Genomic DNA, 16,499 nt, shown 5'->3' with positions numbered 1-16,499 from the left:
GAGCTAATTGAACATGGTTAGTGGGTGACTTAATAGGTGTCAGAAAAACTGATGGGACTGTTCATTTCATTGTGTACCTAGTGTTTGCTCTTTGGGCAAAGCCTTGAGCTTAGTTGGAACTCCCCCTTCATTGACATGCCCTCAAATCTAACCTAAATCTAAATCTAATCTCATGAATTATGCAGGAGCAATGTATTTCCAAATTATGGGTGGAAAGGAAAATGCCACTATGGCTTGGCAATTCCCACATGCCACTGCTAGATGTTTAGAGAGGAGCGGGTGGTCGGTGTAGCTAATACCAGCCCTATCCCCATTGTTTGACATGATGCTTGGTGCTCACTTTTCAATAAGGAATATAAAGGTGGATTGAAAAAAGAAATATTTGGTGTGCCATTTGTAGAACCAATACCCACAAAGCCAATAATTATGCTTATAAGGGTAAAGTATGGCTAGGGACACCACTCACCATCACCATTCTTTTGGAGATGGAATTTGCCACGCCTTCAAGAACCATCCAAGCCCCTGATGTGTTCACGCACACATTCAACTCGAATTTGTGTTCCTCAATGCAACCATCACCGCTACCACCAGCTCATGGTAGCCAATACTAAAGCTATTGTTCCAAGACAATCTTGTTAATATGTAGGGTAGAAATCATCAAGGCAGTGCCCAAGGAGGCCACTTATACTATGGCTTTGGCCAAGGAAGATAATAGAAATGGAGGTTGAAGAAATAAAAACAAAACACGGGGTTGCATATATTGCAAAGATCCCAACTGTATATTCAATGATTATTGGTTGTTTCAAGAACATGAGGCAACATGGTAGGCTACAATAGCACAACAATTCTAACAGCCACCTCCCAATGGTAACCATCCACTAACATGAGTTTTTGTAGTAACCATGGTTTTGTTATATGACCTTTGCCCCTTAAATGCACCAACCACCTATTTTATTAGCCACTTGTAGCATGACAGCCACAATGAGGGAGGTACAAGAACTAAGTCAATAAGGTCCCACAATTACCAGAGTTGATAGGATTCAATTAAGCCAAACTTGTGCATGTAAATATCCTTGATGTGCATGTTCTATAGTCACAATCCATACATATTGAATAACCATGTCTGACGTTTTTCTAGACAGAGGATCCGATGTGTGACATGTTATCAAATTCCCTCATGAGTAGCAAGGCATTAAGGAGTTTTGAGCTAGCACTATTTTGTGTGAAAATGTCTCACTAGCACAGACTGCGTAGTTGCTCGTGCTTGTTCGACACGTGGATGCTCAAATATCTTCTTTGTTGTTTGCAATAGCCACAATAGTATGGAAGAGATTTGTGGAGCATATCCTCTCCTTCTTGACAGAACTATGATAAAATTAAATCTTACTGGGCCAGCAAGATAATTTTTATCGAGAAAGGAAAAAATAAAATCAAAGTGGATGTGCATGCTTGCAATCAAATGGTCATTCTATGCAAAAGGCTTCTAATTGACTGAGGGATTAAATGATGAGGTAGAACAATATGTACATGGCAATGAACAACAACCTCGCTAGCTTGTTTGAAATTGACGTGTGAGAGCTCATTCAAAAGCATATTCATTTGAACAATGGCAAACCGGAGCCTTTATCTTGAAATCAATCAACTTGACAAACTCTGTTGTTGTACATGTAGTGAAGATTAATGCTATTGGTACAAAGCCAAATTTGATAAAGCAATGGATCAACAAATGGTCTAAAACAAAATTGGTTCTCCTGTCGAACCTAGTATATCTAGTGAACCTCATTGTATGAAATGAGGAAGACATGATGAAATAATTTGGCAAATAAGATCCTTTATTGATCAAAGATCCTTGCAAAGGAAAAAGCCTTCTTCAAAGGAAGGAAATTTTCCAAGAGAGTGAGCAAGAGGAAATAATGGATTTAAAGAACACCCAAAGCTGGTATTGCTCAATGTCGATTTGGATGTAGCTTTTAAAGATCAAATAGAGATGTTGTTAAAGGAATTTTAAGATGCATTTTCATAGTCTTATATGGACATGAAGGGTCTTGATCCAACATTTGCTCATTATCAATCATGTTAATTGAGGGTGCATGACCAATTTGAAAATCTATCAAGACTAGACTTCATCATGCCGGTTGACATGACAACTTCATTATCACCCATCACGATTGTCCCCTAAGTGTACATTATTGGAATCTCAATGCCATTACCACGCCAAATCCTTTATGAGACGCATTCATGTTTGGATGGATTCTCTGGTTATAACTAATCAAAATGGATCCTAAAGTTTTGAAAAAGATATCCTTCATTACATAATGGGGAGAATTTTTTGATGAGGTGATGGAATTCTTAAAAGATCCCAAGCTAAAACATAGGAGAGACACAACAACTATCTTTGAGCCTTTCATCACCGACTTCATGAGAATTTTATTGATGACTTCATAGTGTTTTGCAATCGAGCCAAACATATCAATTATTTGTGGCAATGCTTCCCAAGTGTTGAGAAGCTTGATTGAGCCTTAACCCATTGAATTGTGCCTTTTGTGAAGAGTGGGAAGAGACTAGGATATTGAAGGGACACATTGTTTGGGTTGAAGGAATTACAGTAGAACTCGGCAATGTTGAGGTAATTAGGTTGGCAAAAGCACCAAATACAATAAATATCTTCTACCCTTTCTAGGCTAAGTGCATTGGCATGGAAAAATGTTGCAATACCTGGGCAACATTGGAACACCCTTGGATTGGAAAGTAAAGCAAAACTAGTTACAATGGAATAAATATTGTGGAATTTTTTTTTCTATACTTTTCGAGGGACTTGTGGTGAAACCACCTTAGTGGAGCTTGCCATTCCACATGTTTGTTGATTCCTTATTGTGTTGATGCAATCTAAAGTGAAGAAGTGGCATAGGCCATTGGACTATGCCAATCAAAGATTGATCCCTATAGAAATAACTTATTCAATGATTGAAAGAGAAGCTTTGGGAATGATCTATCCTATTAATAATTTTGGCATTGCCTTGCTATTCTAGCTAGGCTTGGTCAAATTTAGCTTAAGTTGTAAGCATTTTCTTAAACTGCCAGTTAAAGTGGCCCTCCTATACCCTAGGGCGCTATACCAAACCTCATGTTGGTTCATGTTCACCACTTCTATGCATGTCCACAATTGTTGTAGCTTTTCAAGGAGAGGATGAAGATATACATACATATTCTTTACTTTGTATTGACTTCAATTAGGCTTAGGAATAAGAGTCCCCTCTTTCTTGCTAGCCATGGTGGAATATTGTACTTGACAATGATAACAAGCCATACATTGCAGGATGTGTAGCAAGCTGAGCCCTAAATTTCAAAGACCTTGCGCAAAATCTAGCCACATGTTATCATTGTTTTTCCATGTCATACTATTAGCAGTAATCCTTAGCATGCCATATGTAGATCGATTAGGCTTGTGCCATGATGCTAAGGTTGCCACTGATGTGTATTGAAAGCAGTGCTTGATGCGGGGCATAAGCAAAAAAAATTGAGTGCATTCCTCAATACTTTTTATTATTGGAGATCCTTTTGATATCCATGTGCTCCACACTATGGACATATCCCCATGTCTGCATTCTCCCCTCTAAACAAAATTCAATCATTAGGGCAAGCATGAATGGACTTATAATCCATCTCTAACAATCAGAGAACCTTTCTTGCATCATCCCTTGAGTCTCGCCTTGCAATGTTTGCTTTTTATCCTTAAGAAATTTTCTTAAAGAAAAGCAATAGCTTAACATCCAGCTTAACATCCAAGAATAGTCATTGTGTAAATGAGCTGAATAAAGCTTAGAGAGTCACCTAAATAGGTTTAGGATGCTAGTGTTTCTCCACTCAATATTCACTTGCTTGTATGGAAGATTGTTTGTGTCCATGATTGTGGCAATTAACTCATGGAACTCTCGCTCAAACATTTTCTCATTAAAGAGGCACTGATCGCCTCTTTCAATATCCAAACTCGAAGGTGATTAAGACACATGTGCCCTATTCTCTGTTTATGTGGATTTCATGTGGATGCACTTTTCCGGTTGCAGAATTGCTTCTCGATGTCCATCATCATCAGTATTCAATACATAAAATGGACAATACATGCATAAAATGGGCTATAGTTCTTTGGCCCAAACACATGGAGATATTGTAGTTGGCAACAACTTGATCTAGGATACATGGATCAAATTTTCTATAGTTTTGAACAAGGCGCATTGAATCGCATTAATAGAGATAGGCATTTTGATCGGACGAGCCCATGTTTTCATCGTTCCAATTGAACTATAACTTCTATGACAGCTAAACTGTGCTTAATTTGTATACCTTAACTCATAAATTAGCCTTAAATTAATATTAATCAGATTCTTAACTAGGTCACCCATAAACCCTAAATTGGATGATTATACATACTTCTACGGGTAATTAAGCAAACCCAAAGGTAACCCTAAATGTGTCCAACCGTGAAATCTTAAACAAATTTTAATTAATTGTAGTGTACTATTGATCACATGGAGATCCGTTTGACTGTTTGGGATTTTGGTTTTAGAGAGTATGTGCCTACAATTTTGAAAAAAAAAAGTAAAGATGAGAATTTAGAGTGATTCTATGCATGCTTAATTTTGAAAACATTGGAAGAGGCTTTCTCTCATGCACGACAGTTTTTTCACCTCTGTACTATTTTCACCAGTGATGAAATCTGTGTCCTACCAGAATTATTAGAGGGAAACGGCACTTCTAATAGCCTTTGTCTCACACAATGCTCTCTCTTGTTTAACATAGATATAATATTTCTAATCTTCAATTAGTGATCATGATAGTTTTAGGACACAAACAAGTACGTGTAGTATGAAAAGAACATACCTCTTCATATGGGAGAGGGAATTGGATCTTGTAGCATGCGTGGCACGTGAATGAAGGAGAAGAAGAATGGTACTTGTATCATGTTAATTTTTAGTATTTAGATTTTAGTTTCTATCCAGTACCTAAACACTTCAAAATTAATCTTGACTCTTAAACTAGCACCTAAATCCCTAAACTAACTATAAAATAGACTAATTTAAATCCTAAACCATAAACTAACTCTATAATGTAAGCTATCCCTAAGCTCTAAAACACTAAGCCACAAACCTAGCCTAACCCTAATCTCAAAACCAATCATAAATCCTAAACTAATTTTAAACCTTAATCTAGTGCTTAATTTTTTAAAACCCTAACCTAACTCTAAATTGAATTATACTAAAGAATAAACTCTTAACCATAGCCTAACACTAAACCCTAAAGCCAAAACTAATTCTAAATCCTAAACTGATTTTAACCTTAATATGTGTCCTAACTCTATATTAAATTACACTAAATCGTAACTCCTTAAAACGTACAATAACCCTAAACCTTAAAGCATTAAATTCTAAAATCTAAACAAGTCTTAAATTTTGAACCAATCCTATACTAAATAAAAAATCCAACTTAACAAAACATAATTAACAAAGACTTAGTTACAAGTTAAGTATACTAAATCAAACTAATTAGATAGTAACTAGTAATTAAATATCAAAAAATCATAATTATCGTACAAATTTACAAATAGTAGCTCAAATCCATCAAAGAAGATATAAAAATCATATTTTTAAGTATTTATGCATGTTTCCATTTTTTTGTATGTACATGTGTGCGTACTAGATCAAAACTAATTAAACAACGAGTAATCAAACCGCAAAGAGTAAATAAAAAAGACCTAATTTTCAAAAAAATTGCAAATAATTTTATACGATTCTCAATAGAATAAAATAGCTTTTTGTCTCTACATGTTTCTTTGGTGTTTGTGTGTGTGTGTGTGTGTGTGTGTGTGTGTGTGTGTGTGTGTGTTGAATATTTTGGACCTTCATCGACATGCATTGGCACGGAAGGCTATGTTATTGCCCACTCTTGCATTGCAGTCGTAGCCATGGACAGTTATGGTTGCTGATCTATGTCGACATGTTGCCACTCCTGCCTTTGTTCATTGGCAGACTTCCCTTTGGGAGACTGTGTTTGGCAAGATGGTCGGTAACATTCCTGGTTGCTTGATCACCTCGGGCCTGCTCTCCGCATGGAAAGTTGTTACGGATCATCTCTTGGCATGGCAGGCAGCAAGCAGATGGGAATTCGTTGCGTTTGGAAAGCATTCATTGGAGCAGGGCCTTTTCTTTTACCTGGTTGATTGGTCGCCTCGTCAAGCTTACTTCCTCTCTGGTCGTGGTATACGCACGATGGATGATCTGATGGATTCATCTAGGAGTTTGCTTACCTTTTCTCAAGAGGCAGCACACTTTGGGTTGGGCCTACATTATCATTAGATTTGGAGCTCTTCTTTGAATGCGATTTCTGCTCACCATATCTATGCTTCTCTCATGCAAAGCTCTTGGTTGGGTGATAATTGTAATGCACTTTGGGATTTACACAAATCCGATCAATGGTGGAGGCAGGCTCTTATTGCAATCTGGAAGTCTCACTTGCCTCTAAAGGAGTGTTTGTTTCTTTGGCGTTGTTTGTTGGGAGTCCTTCCAGTTGGAACACTCCTTGCGGCACGTCATATTTGCTCCTCTCATTGTGTCAGTTGCTCCGCTGCTAATGAGACTGTCAGACATTTGCTTTGGGAGTGTCGCTGCTCCAGGGCTTTCCTTCACCGCGTTTCTGCTTGTTTGCACCTTCAATTTCCCTCAACGGTCTTCCGCAAGTGATTCTGGCTTTTTGGCATTCTTCCAAATAACCTCAAGCAATTTTCCATTTTCTTCGCGTGGGTCACATTTTGGTCATTATGGTCCTTGTGGCACAGCCGAAATCTTCGCATGTTTCACCAGCATGATGCAGATCCTTTTCCATTGTTCAAGTTTTTGTTGAGGCAATCATTACATTTTGCCTTTGACATTGGGGACATATCCTTGGAAACCTTGCAGCTCTTCTATGTTTGCTTTTAGTGCTTTTGTATTGCAAAGCACTTCAATGTTCTTCCCTTTGTATATGATCTTTTTGGTGGGTTTTCCTTGCCTTGAGGTTTCCCACAGGTAAATTAACCAAAATAGATTTACAAAAAAAAAATGTGTGTGTGTGTGTGCACGTGCGTGCGCATGCATGCTTAGGAGAGGAAGAGAAAGAAGAAGAGAGTTTAAAGAGGGGGGATCTAGGGTTATGTACATCCTCTATCTCTCTCTCTCTCTCTCTCTCTCTCTCTCTCTCTCTCTCTAGAACAAGCTCAAAATGAGCTAGCAACAGTCTTTGAAGTTTTTTCTAGTAGAGGAGAAGGAAGCTAAGTCCTCACTATGAGATTTAGCAAGACCATGGGGCTAATGGGTGTCATTTGATAACACTTTGTTTCCATTTCCACGACTCTTATCTAGAGCAACAAGAAGTTTCACCCGGCCAATCATTGACCAAAAGGACATGATTTGCACAATGTGTCCTTGAAGTAGTGGAAGCTTGAATCTTTTGAGAAGCATTTTTGTCATTAATGCATTTTAAAACATAGGAGCTAGCTAGTGACATTTTTGCCCCATTTTGTTGGTACCAACACTGGTATCATCATCGATATGACCATTTATATCATAGTTGGCTTTTACCAAGTCTGACTATTTGTCAAAAATCATCAAGCAAGTAATGTCAATACCTTTTTAGATACTTAGTAATGCAAGCAACATAATTAACAAGAGCGGTAATGCCAAAGCTTGGAGATGCCATGAGACTTTTACAGAGATTCAATTACCTCCAATGGGTAAGTGAAACATAGTCAAGGACCACTATGATTTCAAGTGAGAGGCAATTTCCCCAATTATGCTATTTATGATATGCCTTGAATGATGTTTATGGCTATCATGATTATAATGTATTTAAGAATTCATTTCTTCACGAAATCAAAAATGATTTTTGAAAATCAAATGTGAATTTTGAAGTTTTCATGAAGATGTTTTCAAAACCAGGAATCTATCTTCGGACATGAAATTTGTGAGCTTTAAGTGTTTTCTTTTAAGGAGGACCAGGTTGCATGATTTTGAGCTAAATATACCATGCAAGCTAAGTTTGGTAAAGAAATTATCAGGAGGTTATTATAAGAGGCCAAAAAGCTGTAGAGGACATGCATGTTTCTAAGAGTTTTTTATGATAATGTATTCTTCACACGATGAGAAGGGAAAGACAATGCTTATTCTATGAAGGAATCTTCTTGAGTCTATGTTTTTAATTAAAAAAAAGCCAAACATTTTGCTTGATCAAAAAAATGCAAAATTTACCTCTTGGTGAGGATTTTGTATATGATAATAGTATTTAGCCTACATGTAAATGCTACAAGTAACATTAAACCCATGGGGAGGCTCCATCCATTTTGACCCTCAATACGGTGTCATCTCTCTCTCTCTCTCTCTCTCTCTCTCTCTCTAAGATTCATTTATGCTCGTGCAATTGTCTTTGTGTCTTGATTTAATGACGGTGTAACCATATGAAGTTATGAATCTCTTATTCTAGACCTTTCCCTACTAGAGCTGTCCGAAGCTGGTTGAGGATGTCGATAGGTTCTTTTTTTTGGTGTGCCCCAAAGGGGTGAGGCCTTACTGATGCGTCCCCTTTTTGCTAATGAAAAAGAGGAGATTTTTTAAACTAAATTTTAGAAATATTTGATTGGTTGCAATATAGATAGTGAAGCATTTACTAATAAGGTATGCAATGATGGAAATGGAAGGGGTAAATGATAAATTATTGATATTCGTTCTACTTCAGACATGCATTAAACAAACATGATGTTCGCACTTTTTGGGGTGTGAATTTTGCAAGTGGTCTCACCCCCACTTGAGAATGGTTGAGTCGTACAAGCTGTCAGGCTAGGGGTTACTTTGAACCGATCTTGGGGGTTACCTACCGGAAGGGGTAGAGGCTGGGTGGAGAGGAGGGTTTTAAGCACTCTGGTCTCACAGTGGTATTAGAGCTAAGTTTAGCAAAAGCAAGTCGTGGAGCCATTCTTGGAAAAAAGGTGTGCATAAGCTCTAGCTCTCTCTCTCTCTCTCTCTCTCTCTCTCTCTCTCTATATATATATATATATATATATATATATATATATATATATATATATATATATATATATATATATATATATATATATATATATATATATATATATATATATATATATATATATCTAACGAATGAAGAAGATGTGTGGACATGGCCGCTTAGACAAGGATGAAGATTGAAGCGACCTTCACCAAATCGCCAGTTACTAAGCTCATTGGAAACACGCTGGGGAGAGGATAAAGAAAAATGTTTCTTCATCTCCCTCTCTCGAGCTCACTACAGAGCCATGTGAGTAACTCTCTCTTTGTTGTGTTGCCTGCCATCACTAGCTTCATTTCCTTTTTGCCTTGGGCACCCAAGGCAATGCCACCCTCTTGCGGGTTTCACAAAAAAAAATCCCGAAGGGAGTGTGTCCATGGCACACCCCCTCACCTTCTCTCTTCTTGCAACAAGAGTAGAGCAAACCCCCACACACTTGAAGGTAGTAAGCGGAGACAAGGCAAAGCCACATCACAAAACCTCAGCAATGGCCAAAAATTTCAAAAAATTTAGAGGATTTTTAGAGTAAATATCTTTGTGATCTTTGTTTATCGACAAAGTTTTTGACTAGCAAACCGACATCAACAAAGGGTTGTGTCACACAACACCGGTAATATCTACGAAAACCTTTTTTATATACAAATTGACTTTTAGCTTCATCAAATTAGACGCAATATTTTTTGACGTGTTTTCAAGTATCAAAAAAGTTTGCGATTGGATGGTGATTTACAAAGTTTGCGATCAACATCAACACTTCCCTATGCCTTGATGGTATCAATTTAGCAAGGCTAATCAATTTCGTTTGTAGTTTTTCATAGTTGGTTAGGGTTTGGTTTTGACTTGCAAATTTCTCTCTAAGGTACATCTTTTCTCTTGCTAGCACATCACGTTACGCCATGGATTGGGATATCGGCATGCAACATACGTTTGATTTTGAGAATCCTGCACAGTTTTGCCTACTGTTGCTCCACAGTCGGCCATTCTCACGGAGGGTGCCTACACGTCAATAGGGTGGGATGATAGCATCAAATTTCTTGATATCCAAGATTTTAGAGCACTGTAAGTATGGATGATTGTTTTAGAGGCTAATTTTATAGTTGAATGCGAATGTCACTAAGATGTTTGATATGCTTGTGCAATTCATACAACAGCCAACCAAGGGCCAAGTTTATAACCAGGCTAGGATTTTTGCGACTCCTCTGCATGGCGGGAGCATCTCTAGTTTGTAGAAGGAAGGCTCCAATCTATAGGGTTACACCTTCTCTCTCAAAAAGAGGTGGATGACTTGTTAAAAAAATACCAAGTCACCATTTTTTAGAAAGGAATGGGAGTGCAACAAAGATACTGTGAATATATCCTTTGAAAATGGGATGAGATGCACGATCTTAGACGCACTCCAGGTGAAGTCAAGGCACTGCAAACAAGCCTAACAATAGAGGGTAAGGCCTACAAATGGTGAATGTTGCTCAAGGAGAAGGGCATCATACTACAAACTTGGAAAACCTTCAAGGATGTGTTCAAAAAGGAATTTCTTCCCACAAGTGAAGCTAATAGAAATTGGTCTACTTGAGACAAGTGCTCTATTCATTAGCATAAGACATTGTTGGAGTATATCTCACACAATCATGATGTGATTTTCAAGCTGGAGGGTCTAGATACCCTTCAACAAGTGCGCGGGTTCATCCGTGGGTTAACACCAGAGCTTAAGAAGCATGTTAAAACCCAGGATTCCAAGATGCTTGAGGAGGCTATAGTGAAAGCGTATGTACATGATGATCCCAATGAAAAAGCATCACATAACACTCACGTGTCTGACATTGCATATGCAAGTGCACACACACCGCATGGAAAGAATAAGAAAAAATTTATAGTATTCCAAGAAGCCCAAGGGAGCTAGGGGCCATCTATCTAGTAAAGAGTTTGAGAAAGCTAAAAAGGAAAAGTTATGTTTTACATGTTCAGGGAGTGGACACGGAAAAAAGGATTGTCCCAAGGGGAAATTTTCTACCCAAATTAAGGAGAAAGCGGTGCACATGGTGCAATTGATACCTCTTGAGTCTTCCTCTCGTTTTTCCAATGTGGAAGTAACACACACTGAAGCGGTGTGCGAATGCTATATCACAACCTCAATGTGACAGCTGAGGACCTTTGGTCCACATGAGTTGGTGCATATGCATAGGTTTATCCAAGGTCACAAGGTAAGAATCTTGCTAGACGATGGTGCTTCGCACAATTTCATTAACTATTAGTGAAACGGATCAATTTGTCCCAAACTCCAAGTTCCCACCGTTACAAGGTAGCAATTATTAGCAACCATGACATTGAGGTGTGGGATACTCAAGTGAAGGATGTATCACTCGAGATTCAAGGGTATCATATGTCCTTAGAGTGGTTATATAATTTAGGGTCATCAACACAATAGTTTGATGTTTAAATCCAATGGCATGCACGTGGTGTTGTTGGGGGAGAAGGATGTTCCTTCCTCACCACTTATTTATACAACTGAGTTTATGAAGCTCTCTTCTCAAGATGAAATTGAAGAACTCCTTTTGTGTTACTCATTATGTCATTTGAAAAAAAAAAGTTTTAAATGACAATCCCTCAATGTCGCATGCTAAAATAGAAATAGAGTTTTTGCATGGAAACCTTTTTTTCTTTATATATTGTAAGGCTTTTCATAAAAGACACACAATACATATAGTGTTGTTTTTAGGTGTCGCGCTCTCTCTCACTCCTCTCTCTTGTTTACCTTCTTTCTCATACTTCCTCTCTCGCCATGGTTCTTGCTCATCGGCTACACCCTCCCTAGCCATTCCTACATTCTTCAAGAGTATGACGCAAAGCTCTGATATCGTAAAGGACAATACAATGTGATAGATGATGCTCTTAGTCGTATGCCTGAGATTAGCTCTCTTCTTTTCATTGAGCTTCAAAGTGAGTTTTTGGAACCTCTCAAGGTAAACATGAGCATGATGAAACATACTGTGGAGCCATGTGAAAATGAGGGTTCGTTCTCACTCCAATGCTGGTAGTGTGTCTCTAACCTTTACACCTAGTTTTTCTCTTTCGAGTGATGAACTACAAAGACAGAAAAATATTTCCATAGATGATGGGTACCTACTCCACATGGAGAGGGTTTGTGTACCGATGGATGCGGACATTTGGCACCAAATTCTTCATGAATTGTGACAGTCCCAATGCACGGCACCCAAGCATAAAGAAAACTTACAAATCATATGAAGACAATTTTAATGGTAGGTTTACACGAATATGTTCAAGACTATGTCTTTCAATCAAGTCCATAATTAGTTAGCCAAGTTATTTGTTAGCAATTTGTACAGGTTGTGGGGTTTGCCCATCAATATTGTGAGTGATCGTGATCCCAAGTTTAACAAACATTTTTGGAGGGTTGTATTTAAACGATTGGATAGACAACTCAATATCAGTACGACACATCATCTTGAAATAGATGGTCAGGCTCAACATGTTAATCAAGTGCTGAAGGATACACTAAGAGCATATGTTAGCAAAAAGCAACCAGATTGGAAAGATTATGTCCCTATTCTCGAGTTTACTTACAATAATGCCAAGCATGTGACGATTGGTTTTAGTCCTTTCATGTTTATGTATGGTTTTCAACATCACCAGTTAAAATGGGGCCGGCAAGTTACCTTCGTGGAAGAGGAAGAGGTATTTTTACGTGTGTAAGAGAATTCACAAAGCTTGAAGACTAGACCAACACCTAAATTATCTCTAAGATATTGTGGGCCTTTTAAAATACTCAAGCAAGTTAGAGATATGGCCTAAAAACTCTCAATACATGCACACTCTCTCATTCATCTGGTATTTCATGTAAGTCGTTTACGTAAATGAATGCATAGGGACGACAATGTCAATGACCATCAAATTTTGGTTGATTTCATTGAACCTCCACAACCGTAGGAACCTAAGTATATTCTCAACTATCATGATTTACATACGTGTCATCAAGTGCATTACAAGCATTCGTCAAGTGGAAAGACATGCCCAAAGAAGGTATCACCTTGGGAAAACATTAGTGTTCTTAAGAAGAATTTTTCCACTACTGTTTTTGAGGACGAAAACGCTTCTCCAAGGGGGGACTAATGTTAGGCCGAGGTTACTCATGGGGATGACAACTGTGAGCTGAGGGAATGGGTGCAGAAGCAAGGTGTGCCCATGCTCTTGTGTTATGGTGACAAGTAGCATAGTAGGGGAAGCTATCTCAAGGGTCTTGGCCACCTCATGTGGCATGCTGCTCCTGAGCATGGATAATGGTGCATAGGGCATTGTGCAAGGCGTTTGTAGCCTGAAGTAGAGTTGCCACGCAAGGGGGTCCACAAAAAAGAAGGGGGACTTTGAGAGAGAGAGAGAGAGAGAGAGAGAGAGAGAGAGAGAGAGAGAGAGAGAGAGAGAGAGAGAGAGAGAGAGAGAGAGAGAGAGAGAGAAAAGTTTTAACTTTTTAGGAACAATTCCAACGGACCTCAAAGCTCTATCCCATGAGTCTTGAACTTAAGATCTCTTATTCAAGAGGGAACTTGGATAACCAATCTAGCACACTTTATATCTATATATATATATACATATATATATATATATATATATATATATATATATATATATATATATATATATATATATATATATATATATATATATATATATATATAGAGAGAGAGAGAGAGAGAGAGAGAGAGAGAGAGAGAGAGAGAGAGAGAGAGAGAGAGAGAGAGAGAGAGAGAGTCTATTGAATGCTCACTATCACTAAGCAAGCTTCGTGATTGTATCAATTGTTACCTTTATGTCTCAAGGCTCTTCCAACGCATATTGGAAGGAGAAAAAATGATTCAAAAAGCCAAAAAGAAGAAAAAAAGTCACCAGGCCCAACACAACCCTATTAATATACAAAAAGGCAGAATCCTAAATAAAGAGATGAGTAGAATCATAAGGCGCTGTGGAAAAGGCTTGCGATAGTTGGAGTTGGGGGGACGATGCTCTTAGCTCTCAAGCCTCGCAATCGGGGAGCCCCTTTGTGCATGTATGTTAAGGCTTGGAAGTTTGCAAGCGGGCCACAAAAGAGGACCGACTCGTTGGATACTCAACTCCTCTCACTCCATGTCACAAGATTTCCATTTAGTGTGTTACGAAGCGTATGGATCGTAGAGCTGTACACACAAGCCTGTTTTTCTCGAATACAACTATGCTTCTAGATCACTAGAAGCTAAAGCTCAAATGCCCATATCATAACCTAGATAAGATGATGCAACACAACATGCAGATAAAACTATGCAAAACATCAGGCCCAGGTCAACATCGCTACCTTCATTCAAAGGAGGAGGAGGTCTCTTAGAAGAGCTTTGGGAAGAGAATCCATCAAAATCGAATAGATATCCAAGGAAGAAACTAAGGGCGAGAACTCTTAGGCGGCCACTACAAATGTTTTTTCGAAACAAATCCTTCTTTGTCATCATCCCTTGGCTTCTCCGTCTCGCTCTTGTTGTGAAATTTGACGAAAAGAACATCCTTTGACACCAACAATTAGAATATTGCAACTCCAACATCGAGATACAAAAAGGACAGACGAGGGACAGGCACATCCCTACATAAATGGGTGAGGACGGTGCCACCTCCCAGCCATATTTGCATATGGTGGTGTTTCCCATGTATTCATTCGATTATCATGACTTTTTTTTACAGTTCTTTTTCAGTTTTGAGCTTTGGCTCGAGCATGCGTACACGTATTGCATCAACTTGTATATCTGTTAAATGAGGACATGATGACTAGAGCTACAAATACCAAATGTACAACACAAAAGAAACACTCATTCATAAGAGCTGTAAAAATGTACCTAAAAAAATCTTATCGTTGTCTTACAACCCGATTGCACTTGACAAGTTCCTATTCCCTCTTCTTCATCTCCCCCCCCCCCCCCCCCCCCTCTCTCTCTCTCTCTCTCTCTCTCTCTCTCACTCATACATACCAAGATTATAAAGGCATACTTCCAGCAAGTTGAAGCGAGTCACTAAGGTTTGCGTAGATCGAAATAATTCAGCAGCAGCGCACGTAAACGAGCTGTGATATTAGATACGTCCTCTCTCTCTCTCTCTCTCTCTCTCTCTCTACACATCCAGGGATGCACCCCATATGCGTGCATGCACTCATGGACTTGTGCGCCTACCCACATATAACGTACGCGCGAGGCAAGGAGTGACCGTTTTGAAAGCTTCTTCAAGTTGTAGAAATCATGGATTCGGACTCGGAGTCGGAGGACCTACTTCTAGATGATGTATGTTTTTCTATCCTCGATTAAACTTGCTGCATGCTTTTAGTATGTCATAATAAGACATCACAACACAGACATGAGAGAGAGAGAGAGAGAGAGAGAGAGAGAGAGAGAGAGAGAGAGAGTATATGCAATTAAAAACAAGCCTGCGACTGGATAGAGTCTTGTATGGCAACTTTTAAAGATATGCTTATGGTGGGAGAGGAAATTGTGAATGCAATTGGGAGTGTGGATGGGGTTTCTAGGGAGGATATGCAACAGCTATTTGCCATGGAAATTGTGCTTTCCATGAATAATCAAGCAAATCAAATTTTGTTGGAAATCTTGCCAACTTGCTTTTATGCTCACGTTTGTATAGTAAAATATTTAGCGTAAATAATTTGTGTTAAAAAAAATAAATAGCGATCACCCTTATACATGTCTTTGTTACATTTTGTCACCTCTCTGGCCGGTCCTAGTAGAGTTGCTAGTGTCTCAGTATCTCCCAGGGTTTGATCATAGGGAGTGAGGGCTGTTTTGTGACTGTGCCGAGCTAATGTGAGGTAGTTTGCTCATGATCGGCTTGTTCTGGTCATTGTTTTGCATGCCCTGTACTATTGGTAGTGTCATACAGTGTGCCTCCGAGGCTTAGGGAATTTTTCCCCTAATACCTAGGGACCAAAACCATTGGATTCCACCTACAAACATGTTATTAGTTTTTTTTTTCCATGTTTTTCCTACATTAGAGTTCGGAGGTTATTTATTTTTTGGGACGAGAGTAAGGCAAAATATGGGAGTCCCTACATAGGGACCCAACCCTCTTGTACTTCATCCACAATGTATCAGTTCAATGATCATCAGAGCTTGTCAGCGTTTCTTTCTCTCCAACATTTTCTCTCTTTTCTCGTGGAGTATGTTACTAGCATTTTGCCAGATTGCCATCCCTCTCTTGCCCTATGTGACTCCATTTGCGTGTACGTTGTCAATTTAGGAGATCACCGCGGCGGGTTGCTCTCTGAGGTTCCACATTCGGAGGTTGTTGCTGTCCGCCATCAAATTTGAGGGATTGTGTACCTGTTGAAGTTGTTTCAAGCCGTATCCATCCATTTTCCGTTGCCACTTCTCACA

The 16,499-nt window shown here is 38.8% G+C and overlaps 1 protein-coding gene across 3 annotated transcripts in view; it reads left to right on the top strand.

Moving 5' to 3' along the window:
• The first annotated feature begins 15,076 nt into the window (after nt 1-15,076).
• Nucleotides 15,077-16,499, top strand: part of LOC147426311 (Rab3 GTPase-activating protein catalytic protein) — a 161,017-nt gene continuing 159,594 nt past the window's right edge. The window contains exon 1 of one of the 3 annotated variants that reach the window (XM_086499137.1): nt 15,077-15,395. In XM_086499137.1, the coding sequence (XP_086355263.1) occupies nt 15,354-15,395 (42 nt within the window). In that variant the 5' untranslated portion in view covers nt 15,077-15,353. The remainder of the gene's footprint in view (nt 15,396-16,499) is intronic. The other 2 variants (XM_086499136.1, XM_086499135.1) reach the window with 2 other exon arrangements.

The sequence above is a fragment of the Adiantum capillus-veneris genome, chromosome 24 (genome assembly GCF_014529385.1).
Source record: "Adiantum capillus-veneris isolate H3 chromosome 24, ASM1452938v2, whole genome shotgun sequence".
In the NCBI taxonomy this organism is placed as follows: Eukaryota; Viridiplantae; Streptophyta; class Polypodiopsida; order Polypodiales; family Pteridaceae; genus Adiantum; species Adiantum capillus-veneris.
This window is presented reverse-complemented; position numbering and strand designations above follow the sequence as displayed.